Source organism: Taurulus bubalis (genome assembly GCF_910589615.1).
Source record: "Taurulus bubalis genome assembly, chromosome: 13".
Taxonomy (NCBI): Eukaryota; Metazoa; Chordata; class Actinopteri; order Perciformes; family Cottidae; genus Taurulus; species Taurulus bubalis.
The window spans coordinates 16,901,132-16,915,133 of record NC_136601.1 but is presented as its reverse complement, the minus strand read 5'-3'; the positions used below and the strand labels follow the sequence as shown (position 1 = coordinate 16,915,133).

Sequence of the window (14,002 nt, the reverse complement as noted above, 5' to 3'; positions counted from 1 at the left end):
ATGCAGGTAAACCTGTTGATCCTCTGACTTCTCCGGCGTCAGTCTGACACGCTAGGTAAGTGTTGTAGGCGGGGCATGTAAGGAATTATGCCGTCAGCTGGTGCAGGTTTAGGTTGCTGCCTGTCCTCAGCATTCACTCACTGCCGGGGGAACTCAGGTAGCATGTGTGAGGGCGATGGGCCATGGGACTCCTGATAATATGAACTGGGCTGGACTATTGCAGGTCAGTGAGTCAAAGGCAATGCAAGGATTTTCCATTCTGATCGTTTCTAAATACTGTGTCAGTGCTTTTGATTTAGAGAAAGGGTGTACCTGGAATGTTACTCGTCTGTGCAATTTTGTTGCGAGTAGCTGGACAGGCACTGAATTGTTTTTTATTTTAAACATTTTACATTTTTCTTTGTAAAGATTAAAAGAAAAACTAATAGAAATATTTGTGCAGATATGTATGCAAATGGTATTAGTATTTTTGTAAAGCCAAACACATGCTCATGTGCGGTTTGTGTGTGAGAGTAATTGAATGGAGACAAGTGAGGGGTATCGCATTACCTTCATTGTACGGTTGCTTGCTTTTAAAAGAGCTCACTGAGGCATTCACTTTGAACCTTATCACCACCAAGGAAAGGTTCTATATGCTGCAAATCAAACAAAGTATAATCATAACCCGATTCAAAAATACTGGTTCTTTTAAAAAGAAAGAATTACTGCTCACAGTTTCTCTCTTTTCTCGTCAGAATCTGCTGGTTGTGGTCCATCTGCAGCAGGTCATATGCGGTTCTGTCCGATTTTCTATCCCAGAGGAGCAGGAGCCTGATATTCTGGCAGGGTCACTTAGTAAACACTTTCCACCGCCGTACCAGCTCCTGACCCAGGAGTATTTGTGGATGGACAAAAACACAGGGAATTTCTACACCACTGAGCAAAAGATGGATCGGGAGGCCCTCTGCCCCAAGGAGACAGAAGCTGAGGAATGCATTATTTTACACAATGCTGTGGTTGGGGCCTCTGGAGACCTTATTCAGTTTCCTGTAATCATAGAGGACATCAATGACAATGCACCTCATTTTGAAAACAGTGAAATACACCTGAGGGTGTCTGAGGATATGACTGTGGGCACCAGTTTCTTACTAGATGACCAGGCTCAGGACACGGATGCTGGGCAAAACGGCCAGCTGCATTATCACCTCGAAGATTCTGATGGAGTTTTCCATTTAAAAGTGGAAGAAGACGGGCCTCTCATCATGCTGGTTTTGCAAACAGCTCTGGATAGGGAGACTCGTGACATGTATCACATGGCACTGGTGGCCACTGACTGTGGCTCAGGGCCTTTGAGTGCAACAGCAACTTTAATAGTCACAGTGACAGATGTTAATGACAACTGTCCAAGCTTTGGCGCTGACAGCCCCCGCAATGTCACCGTCCCCGGAGACTCCCTGAAGAACATGCTGATTGCTCAGGTCAGAGCCACAGACCAAGATTCAGGCCCGAATGCTGCCATTGTCTACTCCCTCAGTCCCAAAGTCTCAGAGCGAGTGAAGCAGCTCTTTAGCCTCGACAGCCTCACTGGACACATCAGACTAACACATGACCTCCAGAGTGACAAATCCGAGGTGCTGCTGTTGAACGTGTTAGCTAGCGGCCATCACTGCCCCCCAGCAGACACTCAGGTAACCGTATTCGTCCTCCCCAAGGCAAACCAAGAGCTGACGATCAAGATCGGGTTCATAGCAGAGCATCACAACCAGACTATGGTGTTACCAGAGAACCAGCCCCCCACCGTCTTAGCTGTTTTAGAGCTTGAGGGTGACAGCAGCTTTAAAGACTCATCTCTTGCCATTGAGAGTGAATTGCCTTTCACTTTGAGCCCACAGAATGGCAAATATCTGCTTTCCACATCAAAGCCCCTAGACTATGAGATGAAAAGTGAACATTATATTTCGGTGGTAGTGCAGGGGAGATCAGCTGAAGGATCTGTGATCATTTTTTCCAGGCGGGTGATCAGGGTGTTGGTGGCAGATGTCAATGATAATACTCCACATTTCTTCCAGTCTCACTATCAACTGGAGGTTGAGGAAAACAACCAGCCGGGGAAGTTACCACTGAGGGTCTCGGCGTCAGATGCAGACAGTGGATACAACGGCAGAGTGACCTACAGGCTGGACAAACACACATCTACCATCTTTAACATTGGCCCCGAGACAGGTCAACTGTCCGTGTCAGCCGTTCTGGATAGGGAGCAGCAGGGTGTGCACAAGCTCACTGTGTTTGCACGAGATAGCGGCTCACCTCCCTTGGAGTCAGCGGCCACAATATCCATTCGTGTTCTGGACCAGAATGACAATGCACCTGCTTTTCTAACCCCTCACTTCATCTTTTTTATCCATGAGAATGTACCACCGTTCGCCCCGGTGGGTGGGGTTGAGGTCACAGACCCAGACGAAGGAGAGAATGGGAACACAGAGTTGCGTGTTGTAAACAGCAGTGGACCTTTTGTTGTGGATAACACCAAGGGGACGCTGCGCACCACCAACAACTTGGACCGCGAGACAGACGATCGCTATGAACTCTTCCTGCTGGCCAGCGATCATGGGCACCCATTCGCTTTAACTTCTGCTGCCAGGGTAACTATCTTTGTGGAGGACATCAATGACAACCAGCCAAAAGTGATCCTCCCCAGCAGCAACTCCTCATGCCAAACTGTCTCTCCAGCAACCATTGCAGGCACCTTTGTAACAAAGATCTATGCCATCGATGAGGACTCGGGGCTGAACTCTGAGGTTACCTACACTGTTGTGGCGCCAGAGTCGGTGCAAAACAGCAGCCCCTTCCAGTTGGATTCAAGGTCAGGGAACATCACCGTAGCTCAGCAACTCCTACAGAAAGACCTGGGAATGCATCACCTGTTCATTGTGGTCAGAGATGGGGGGAAACCAGCTCCCCTTTATACCACTATCTGGGTTAATATTTTGGTCAATGAGAGCATGGGGCCCTGCAACTTAGACAGGGCGCCCACCTGGACAGGGACTTCGGACTTGGATCAAACCCCCTCAAAGGCCCCTATCTGTGAGGTGGAGGAAACCAGGTCTGCTCAGCTGACACTGTTAGTAGGCCTGGGTATGATGCTGGTATCCTCATGTTTGCTTGTGGCGACAGTTGTTTTATACCTGAAACAGAAGAGAAAAGGTCTACAACAGACCATGAGGGGGCACGTTGAGGAGAATGAGATTCCACTCAGGCTCAAAGATAAATATTACTCTGATGATTAACAGAATAAAGCAAGCAATGTGTGTAATCCTCGCTCGCACTTTGTCAAGGATGAAATCAGACTGTGAATTGAATACATTCTGAATATTTGATAGTGGGTTACGGGGTTGCATGAATATTTGTCGAAGGCTTCTTGCCTTTGTCGAAGGCTTCTTGCATTTTGATAATCAAATTTGTTGAAATGTTCAGCTACACAGTGTATGCAAACATTGTAAAACTGCAACATTCTGTGGAAATAAAGTTGATCCATTTTCTGATAAGCTGCCTGGAAAGCATAAAAAAGGTGATCTGATAAGCAGGGGCGTAGTTTGGCCTATTTTAAAACGCACAGATGCCAGTTCCCTAGGGGCTAAGCCCCCCCCTTTCCTTGAATCCTAGAAACGCCCCTGCTGATAAGTGCAGTATTTTAAGTTACAAGCAGAGACTTGCAGACAAAAGTAGAAGACTTTGATCTGACATTTGATGTCTACAGTGTGGTCATCATAAAATGGAGCATATCGCTAAAATACCAGTCATTATCGTCAGGGATTATTCAGTGACAAGAAGACGGAGGTAATGGTCCACTAAGTTGATTGTGTCTTTCTCAGATTTCCAACTCAATGTGGTGGGGAGTCTAAAGTATTTAGACACACAAAGAGGTTTAATGTTCCTCCACCGGGGAAGTGATGAAAGTCTATCAAGAAGCAGCTCTGAGACCACCACAGGAGGCAGAGTGCAGCTGTGGACAGGTGAGAGGCCGCCGAGGGAAGGCACATTACCATCTCAAGTCACCGCCTCACACCTGTTACCCGATAGCGCTGCTTCTCACCGACAGCGCTGGATCGCACCCAAAAGGCAGAACACTCTACTGTACTGCACCCAGTAGCCCAACAGGCTCGTTGTTTTGATGACAGCTGTGTGGAGTGAAATCACACTGTGTTCAAAGAAATCGTTATAAAAGACAGTTGCTCGCTTCATGTGTTACTGGTACATTTGTGTGCATGGGGAACAATTGAGATATCAAAACCAGGTTAAGTGGTGCATAAAATATGAATGAGTCAGGGTAAAAATGTGTGAACACACAATTACATAAAGAGGGTGGAATAATTGTTTTAGCATTTACAAAAGAAAATGTGTGTTTTATCTTTACGGTATCATAAACTATTGAGCGATGCTTTTAAGATACACCTGTGTAAGAAGAAAGGAGGAAAGCCACAAGTCAAAGCCTGTAAAACAGAATGTACAACAAGCTGGTTAGTGGAGAACAAGGCTTGTATAACATGAGTGGTGCGTCTCTGAGGATTTCTGAGCTAGCGGCCCAAAAATAAATAATCTAATAGGGTTGTGCTGTCACACTAACGGCATTACATTTGAAAAATTAAAAGGGCCACATTACAAAGTAATTTCAGATCCCATTTGATTCAAAACGTGTACAAATTAGTAAGAAACTGTGGTGATTCAAAAGAGACATTTTTGACCTGTTGTTAATGTCTAACATCCATACCGACTGGATTTTAGGACCGGCATGTTTATATGCTTTTTGACTAAACTGAATTCTCTCAACAAAAAAAATAGTATTGTGGGATAAAACTTGTCTGCTAATGGCAAGAGAAAGCCTGCCATCTGCTGGACACAGATGAAGCCAGATCCGGTCCTTTATTTCTGGTATTTTGCCAGAGGGTGTAGATGAATCAGAGGGCAGTCTCTCACTCCGCCAGTCAGGTCACCTGAGATCAGTAATGCTTCCCTGCTGCATGCTACTCTGCTCTGCTCACAGCACATCTTAAACAAATTCTTTTTTGTACTAAAGCTGAATATTTGATCGTGGGTTACGGGGTTGCATGAGCTGACATGGACAAAGAGCCCAGCTGGCATCGACCCAAATACCAGTGGATTATTTCCGAGATACACATCAGGGGTTTTATGATCACAAATGACATAACAATCCAGTCTAATTAAAATAGCAGTGATGTTTTTCTTATCAAAGGAACTCTGTAGTGATGATATGAAATACCCCTCTTTGCCCCTCAACTATCTGGCTTAAAAGGCTCTATCTCACTTGATTAATCCACATATTCATGGTCTCTGAATGCAGCTTTAAGCTTGCTTTAAAATTAAAAAAAAGAACATTGCAGTACTAAATAGACCCATTTAAGAGATAAATGATAAAGCTCATATCAATTTTTCCAGCTGGGATCTTCTCATGTTCAGTTCTGTATCTCAAACACTGCAGTCAAACAGATAGTATCTGACCATTTCCGAAGCCTGGAGTGCATCGCCTGACTGACCACAGGCTCATATTAATGGTGTAACTTCAGACAGATCTTCTTCACTAACCACAGACATACAGCATCTCATCATTCCCATATAGACTATCTGCATAATCCATCAGCTGTTTCTCATATACCAAATCAGGCTGAAAACGTTGCTATAGGCTTTTAAAACAGAAGGCCTTGGAGAACCAAGGACTGAATGCTCTAGAGTTGGGATGGCCAACTCACAGAGGAGGCTCAAAGTGGTTTTAATATGGGGGGAGAAACGTTCCCTGTTCTGTATTTGCATATGAAGTTGCAAGTGGCTCTCTCTATATGCAAATATGCGTCAACAATGAACTAAGGAAATTTCTGCAAGCGCAAGAACCTTGACCTCCTCATTATTCTCCGCCTTGAAGTTCATTGAAAAGCGACATTGTTTCTTTAAGATTGCAGTCGCAGTCATCAGCGGGTCTGTCCATTGTTGGGCGAACAGAAAGCGAGTTGAGGTTGATATACGGGGGCCGGAGACCAGTTGCGCATATCATCAGTGGACCAGCTGCGGTGCATGCAGCAGTAGTCGACGAGCCTTGAACGCATCCTTCCAGACATGGGTAAGAAACTCCAGCCACTTCTTAGCCTTCAGCAGATAGAAGACGTCGCCTTATTAAATCTGCATTTTATTTCACGCGATTGCACGCTGATATGTGAATGGGACTATGGAAGGGCATCAGAAGTTATTAAGTTTCTATTGTCAGTTTAGAGGTCGGCTACTCAACGGCTGACGCTCCATTGATATTATGAGATTTATTTCATGCTTGAATTGGCAGGGCTACTTTCAGAGCAGACTTGTCGCATTTGCTTTCGGTCACAATCTTTCTCAATTTTTTTTTTTTTAAAGAGCCGAACTTGGCTTCAGCTTTGCATTTTCCACCAGGACGAGGCCTGTTTTCATTTGAGTCACAATCGAGAGACTGTGGGCAGCTTTGGCTCAGGGGGCGCTGTAGCTCTTTGTTCGGACTGGTAACGTCACTAATTTGTTAATTGGCACAAGGTGTGTCTGGTGCTATATTGGTGTTTTAAGGGTCTGGTATGTGCATGCCGTATACTTGTAGGCCAAACGCTACTCGTGGTGACCAGAGTTCTTGGTGACTTTAATACTTTCCTAATATAACAATACTGGGAGGGAAGTGTATTATTAGCTAGTTTTCTGACAGCTTATCAGTCCGCTTCCCTCATCCATACCATTGTGAAGTTATGCCATCTGAATGACAGTGATCACAGTTTGTCTCCCACATACTCTGAGCAGTTAAAGAGCTATCTATTTGCCCCTCCTGCCATCTGTGTTTACTGTAATGGTACCAACCACAGTCTGTCTGCCACCATTGTGCGTGTCTGTGTGGATGCAGGCATGCAAGCGTGTAATGGCACACATGCACACAGTTGCATTGTTTGTTTATAGCTTTGGCTTTTTCCATCCTCTTCCAGCACAGACAGCACCCCACTATTGCTTTCTTGTTCCCGTGTCTCCCCAGAAGGAAGTCCATGAGTATGTGTGTGTCCAGCATAGAGGTGCCTCTGGCCTTTGTTTGCTTGACATTGGTGGCCCTTGTATCCCCATGTTGCTGTGGGACAAAGACTGTTGTCTCTGCAGTCACAAAAGCTGCCTCTCTTTCACTTTGTCTCCTTTCTGTCCTCCCCCTTTTCTCACACTCCATGCTGGGTAGTGAATGGAGTCAGGGTGTGAGCTGGGGTCAGAGCAGACGCATCCCCATGCCCTTGTCCCTTTGGCATCCATTCAACGGGCATATGCCTATTGGGGAGAATGCACCGCTTTACGAAGGGAATCAAAGTGTTAACAGCTGCAGCTCGGTCCAGTGTCAGCGTAGCATCAATTCAGATTTGAAATTAATTATTGCTTACCTCTAGGTGTGGAGACGTTTCAGTTTTATGTGGCCTTGTTTTGAGAGAACCATTGCTAAGATTTCTCCCTTTAGTCCAGTTTAACGGATTCTGTGTGGCGTTCACACCATTAAAAAAAAAAAAAAAAAATGATAGTGCTCCTCTGGATAATCCAACTCATTGTGCATTACTTTTTTCCCTGTTTACCAAAGAAACAGTCAGTATGGATCTGTGAATCATCCAGCAAAACAAACATGTATTGATTTGTGGATCAAAAGAAATTGAATCTCCAATAATTCCATATTGGATTATTTTGAAGATGTCAATTTGGGCTCTAAGAAACTGTGGTAGACATTTCATTTAAATGTTTTAGACTAAAACAACAGATTGGTCAATAATGATGGTTGCAACCCGAGTTACAAGCAGCACAAACAAAATGTAATTCACTGTAATGAGGTGGAGCCAAACAATCTCATGGAAGGATATCTCAAAGCCAGTGCATGGCCAACACTTTAAGTGAGCAATTTTCTTCAATTTGGGTAAACTGACCGTGTATAGGTTACATGTCCTTATTACCTTAATAGAGAGGAAAGAATAATTAAAAAAAAAAAAGATTCCTCCTTCACAAAGCACCGCCACTACATTCTGCTGTGCATCATTTGCACATTGGAACAAAGTCTGTCTGTCATATTGCATCAGTTAATGATGTGCCTGTCACGCTGCTGTGTCCCAACCATCAGGTTGCTATGACTGCTGTATGCGCTGTTTGGGTGGAGTGCCGTACTGCTCCTTGGTCGCCACACTGCTGTGTTTTTCTGGCATTGCCCTCTTCTGTGGTTGTGGGCACCAGGCACTCACAGAGACGGAGAGACTCATCGAGACTTACTTTGCCCGTAACCTTCAAGACTACATCACCCTCGCCTACATGTGAGTGCTAAATTTAACCTTTTCCATCATTAGAGAGACATATTTTTACCCCCCTCAGGTTCTATTCAGAAGATTTAGGTTCTTTGTAACCCAGAATTTTGACTTTTTCCCCTTCTCAGCATCCAATATTTCCAGTATGTCATCTATGGTTTGGCCTCATTTTTCTTCCTCTACTGCATCCTGCTGTTGGCGGAGGGCTTCTACACCACAAGCGCTGCCAAGCAAACCTTTGGAGAGTTCAGGAGCACCATGTGTGGCCGCTGCCTTAGTTCCTCGGTGAGAGGGCCCAGAGTGGGACAAGTAAAGGGGATTGAATGGGATTAATACACATATCACTTCCTTGTGGGTGCTGAGCAGAAAATCTTAAGGTTGCTAAAAAAAAAAAACCTTGCAAAGATAAGCATACAGTGTCTGTGTGTTTGAGCGGTTCGGGGGGGGGAGGAGGAGAGTGAGATATTAAGTAAAGCTTATCAGAAAAAGAAGTGACTGGTCATTCAGTGAGTCACTGCTCATAAAAACCCTCTTCGACTATGCATCAGTTTATTATGATGATGCAGCCTAACGTTTATTCTGCTCCCTCCTTGCACAGTTTATAGTGCTGACCTACGTACTAGCCGTGCTGTGGCTGTTGGTGTTTGCCTTCTCTGCCCTGCCCGTCTACTTCTTCTACAACATGGACGCCACCTGCCACACTATTGACGTTCTGACTGAGACACCAGCGAGTATCAACCAGCTCTGTGTTGATGCAAGGCAATACGGTAACGAGACAAGCTTCTGACACTAGTTCATATCCCACGAAAAGACCGACATCTAATTGTTCCTACTGATGGCCTGTGTAGCCAAATGTATTCCTATATGCCATGTGATGGCATTCTTTAAAAAAAAAAAAAACAGCCATCCCAGTAGCTCCGTGAAGCTGTCCTTGGGCTCAGATACTAATACTTCGGCATGCATGCGAACACGCTCGTAATGACTATGGCAAATGCAGAGTAAAGCTGAGATTGATGGGAATGTCATTAGTTTAAGCAGGTATTTGGTCAAAACTTGGACCAAGATATTGGTTAAAATTGTAATATTTTTGCCAAATTGCAATCCATCCAATAGCTGAGACGAAAGTCTGGGGAACACCCAAATTAAATAGGATTAATCTTCTGGACACGATCTCTGAAAAAGATCTTTCCGTCTGGACTAAAGCCCAGCCTACATTGACGTCTCTAGAGCTCCTCGAGCCACACAATGAGCAACACTGTTGCACTGGGTGGTATGTTCTTTCATGAACATGGGCACACAGTAGTCTATCCCACATTCACTGTACTGATGCCGGAAATATTCACCACCTCGTCAAATATGTATTAATTTGCAGCTGAAGATATTTCCCAACAATTGCACTATTTACTGACGCTTTGCAACATTTGGATAAACTACTACTTTGTATTCATGAACCTAAAGTATATAGATTGATGCTTTCAAAAAATACATCTTCAATAGTAAGCGCTACAGACGAGGTAGGAAAGTAAAATAGTATTGCAAATGAAATGACACGACACGTTGATGGTGTTTGTGGAAAGTAAGAAGAATATAGTATACATTTTTTATATTGTCACCGTACTTGAGAGGTAGACTTGAATGTGGAAATCTTATTTTTAACAGGGCTCCTGCCATGGAATGCGGTGCCAGGGAAAGCTTGTGGTATGACTCTGTCCTCTGTTTGCAAGACCAGAGAGGTAAGAACCAGCACATAATTAAAGCTCCACAGTCACGTCCTACAATTTTCTGCAGTTTGCCTGACATGATACAAAGACGCACGTCATCACCACCAACACGAATCTCCTATCTCCTTTTAGTACCGAATGACCTATGACCTCTACATTGCTGCCTTTGCCGGTGCGGGCATCACTCTCTTGGCTCTGGTGAGTGATTATGCTTCAGATGGGGATAATTTGGCTTCTCTTCCACAGTGGGGCACAGTAGTGGTACGGCTCATGTGACTCAGTGACGCTCAAAGTGTAGGCGGTGAGGCATCTCAAACCTCCATGACTGATGACTTTTATACTATTGCTCTCTGTTCCTCTTTCTCAGCTGACACAAACATCATAATAGTGCCGTAATGTCTGGTAGTTTTCCAGCCAGGCAAATGGTGCGCCCATTATGCCAGCATGCTCCATTACAGAAGCTGTTATACGGATGGGATCTGCTGTCAAGTTAATGCCATTAGCAGTTAATCATATTTCTTTCTTGTTTCTGGATGTTGTGGATTTTTATCCTCTTCACTTCTGTTCTGACACTTTCTGTCTCTGCTTGTCCTTCCATAGCTGACCTATACTGTGTCAACCACCTATAACTTTGCGGTTCTTCGGTATCTGGGGAGAAAGGGCATAGGTGCACGGTGTTAGGCTCACCAGCTTCCTGCTGCTCTATCACTACTCCACCACCAACATGGGGACGGCAACAATTCTCTCCTTCCACATCACCTGCACAGAAACCACTTGTGGTCACGGACTCTTAAAAATATTATCTTTTTTATATTTTTACTTTTTGGGAAGAATGTTACTTTTTCTTATGTGTGGGGTTGTCTACTGTTTTTACATGCAGTTAGTCTTATTTCAGTATTTCTTATGCCATGTCACCAAAATATTTGTAAATTATTGTTCTTGTTGCGTTAATGTCCTCAAATTAATTTCTGCTTCCCGTTGCCTACAAATAACACATCACTAATGAATTAACATATGTAAGACGTACCCATCAATTTGCAACACGCATGCTGCTAGAATGCAGCTGTTGCAGAGCAATGGGATTATAGGTTACAATGGCTACCATCCTTCACATCTGGTTGCCATGGTGGCAGACAAGCATGCATTTGCAGTCTCAGGCTGACCTCAGGACTTTTCTCACGGGCCGGAGAAAAGCCTCAACAATGAAAAAAGGAGCCGGTTGTGGGGGCCACCTGCACTATGAGTCTCTGCCAAGGGTTATATTGCATGTCAAGGGAGAGGGTCCTCCTAACAAAGGGGGTTAGACCTCTCTAAAGCCTCAATGCAGCTCTTCTGGGACAGCAACCCCACACACACACACACACAGGCTGCTGCATGATCCCCTCTCCCCCCTATCAATAATGAAGTGAGGGGACTGAAGGCATTTTAGATGATATTTTTAAGTAGTTTCTTTCTGACAAAGGAACATGTGTGTTTAGTTCTGATCTAGAAAGGTCTGCAATTGTTTCTCATAATTTTGAGATGTCAGAAGCACTAGGTGCTAATTTATCGAGTGACCTCACATTATTAGACCTAAAACACATTGTTGAGGTGTGACCCCCCCTGCTGTTAATGCATGATTCTGCTTTTATAGAGATGAGACAGCTTTGTTTTGTCTCTAATCCTTTGGGAATTTTGTTGTAGTTATTGTATAACACATCTTTTTACTTACTGTAGCTGAATTTACTTCTCTTTTTTTACACTGTGTATTACTAACCAAATCTTATGCAGCATAATGAGTAGATTATTCCATTTGGTGTAAACTTTACCCAACTGTGTGGTGGATTTGTCAAATGGCAGCTGGCTGTTTGAAGATTTTTTTGTGTTGGTAAAATGTGATAATAAAAAGAATATTCTTTTGACAGAGTGCCTCTGAAAACATTTGTTCATAGTCTGGTGTGCCACAGTGTTTAACTGGTGCTCCATCCCTGGCTTTCTGCCATATATAGGGGCCAAGGTATTTTGTAAGGTGTCTTGTATTCATTCCTCTTGTGTCCACAGGTGCACTGTTCCCTGCACCTGGCAATGAATCGGGTGTACCTGAGGAGGCTGGGGCACAGAGAAAAAGAGAGGCGAGGCTACGACCTGTATGGGAGGCTGCAGAGGGACAGAGGGGGGACCCTGTGCTCTCCGTATCCTGCAAACACATCTGACATCTCCTGACAGCGCCTTAGTTTGGCTGCAGGAGCCTTATGATGATTATGACAATTGAGCTGGTTATCAACTTTATTTTGTTTTGAAAAAAGTGTACATATTGATATTATTTGGCAAATTGACTCCCTTTTATTATTTTGAAGTTTTCACAAAAAACATGGGCTACTGTGTGTTCCTATCTAATTTTGTAAAATACAGGGAGTCAAAAAATGTTGTGCTAATTTCCTACAATGTGTTATTGTCTGCTTTAAGGAAATATACAGAAAGAATATTTTTTTTTTCTTCTTCTAGCCTAGTCTAATTTTAGAGTATGTGGTGCATGCTAGGTTTCCTTTTTTAATGAATCCAAAATAAACAGTGTTCACTGTCTCTCGGGTTCCCACATATTCTTGGTCATTCAATGACATTGAGGGAAACCCAAACGTTTGGGATCAAAATTCAAGACTAGTGTTTTACTCAAGCTCTTGTAGAGCAATATAGTAATACTCAATTTTAACACTGCTGCTTATTACTGCAAATCTAGTCATTTTTCCACAGATGGTAAAATGACTTCTGAAAGGTGGAGAGCTGAGTAATATTGATTAATTTGAGTGACCTATTTTCATCTTTAAAAAAAGGCACACGTTCATGAATTTCAAACGAGATGGTTTCTCCATTTGGTATGTTGCATGTTTTATTTGTAGCCAAGCACTGGAGAGTATTCACCGCCTTGCCAGCATGTTGGCACAACCATTTGTATCCCCCGTAGTGCAAAGAGAGGGGAGTTGCCCATTAGATCGACACATAATCAAGATGAACGGTCTAACTTTCACGCAGATTAAATCACTCTCGGGTTGAGCACTGAGGGTAAGACAGACGTTCAGTGTCATTTTGTACATCATTATAAAATGAATGCCCTTTGCAATTTACACACTCCATTAATATGGACAGCCCAAATAGATTACTTTTACATTCATAAATATTACAGCAACATTAAAAAAATCTGACATAAGACAGGGTTGCAGTGAAGACGGCATCATGGGACACACGTATGGTTATGCTACCAGCTGCTAAGTACCCACTGGTTCTCAGGTAAACACTGATAAGCTACATTATCGGAAGATCTTTTTTAATGGTCAAGAGAAAGTATTCCGTTTAATCCAGAAAACATTAACACTGACAAATGATAAACAGCCCTCATTTTTGCTTTGAATTAATGTAGGCTACCAGCTTGATTTAGTTAAAATGCCCTACTCAGTTCACAGTTAATTAAGTTTCTCTCATACTGCTGCGAGTACTCATACTCAACACCCCTACGGTAACCACATGAATAAGCTATTATGAGCCTACATTAAAGCAAAGAACCATGTAATAAGTAAATATGACAGTACCTGATTAGATTCACTTTAACAGTGAAGCTCTTGTAACGTTCACTATTAGTCTGCACACGCATTCAAATATGATGCAATTTTTGACTTGGAAAAGGAAAATCTCAGGCTGAGAGAATACGCAAGATCTAACAAAACTTCACAGGTTTGGATGTTTGACTAGACGCAATAAAAAACACTATTCCAGCAGAAATCAAAATACAGATGAGAATGAATTTAGACCATGTTAAACTTTGTTCGAGGCTTTGAATATCAGCATATCATGTTTGGGACTACACAGGCAATGCCCTGCATGGCCATAGAAGTAAAAACAAAGGAAGCCTGTATGTAAACACATTAAAATGAAAGTAAGGTATCACCAAGGTGAAAACAAGTAAACATTGTTAAATTGCCAGAATACTCAGTT

The 14,002-nt window shown here is 43.3% G+C and overlaps 2 protein-coding genes across 2 annotated transcripts; both read left to right on the top strand.

Annotated features, from left to right (window-relative positions):
- Positions 1 to 175: 175 nt before the first annotated feature.
- On the top strand, positions 176 to 3,291 carry pcdh20l (protocadherin 20-like; the record flags this gene model as incomplete). The annotated part of the gene is made up of 2 exons (XM_079228632.1): positions 176 to 223; positions 735 to 3,291. The coding sequence occupies 2 exons, from the start codon at positions 176 to 178 to the stop codon at positions 3,264 to 3,266; spliced, it is 2,580 nt and encodes an 859-aa protein (XP_079084758.1). The 3' UTR covers positions 3,267 to 3,291.
- A 2,814-nt stretch (positions 3,292 to 6,105) lies between these two features.
- plp1a (proteolipid protein 1a) lies at positions 6,106 to 12,238 on the top strand (the record flags this gene model as incomplete). Its single annotated transcript, XM_079228853.1, has 7 exons — positions 6,106 to 6,109; positions 8,138 to 8,324; positions 8,444 to 8,600; positions 8,914 to 9,082; positions 9,975 to 10,048; positions 10,169 to 10,234; positions 12,077 to 12,238. 7 exons carry the CDS (start codon positions 6,106 to 6,108, stop codon positions 12,236 to 12,238), a joined length of 819 nt encoding a protein of 272 aa, XP_079084979.1.
- Between the last annotated feature and the right edge of the window lie 1,764 nt (positions 12,239 to 14,002).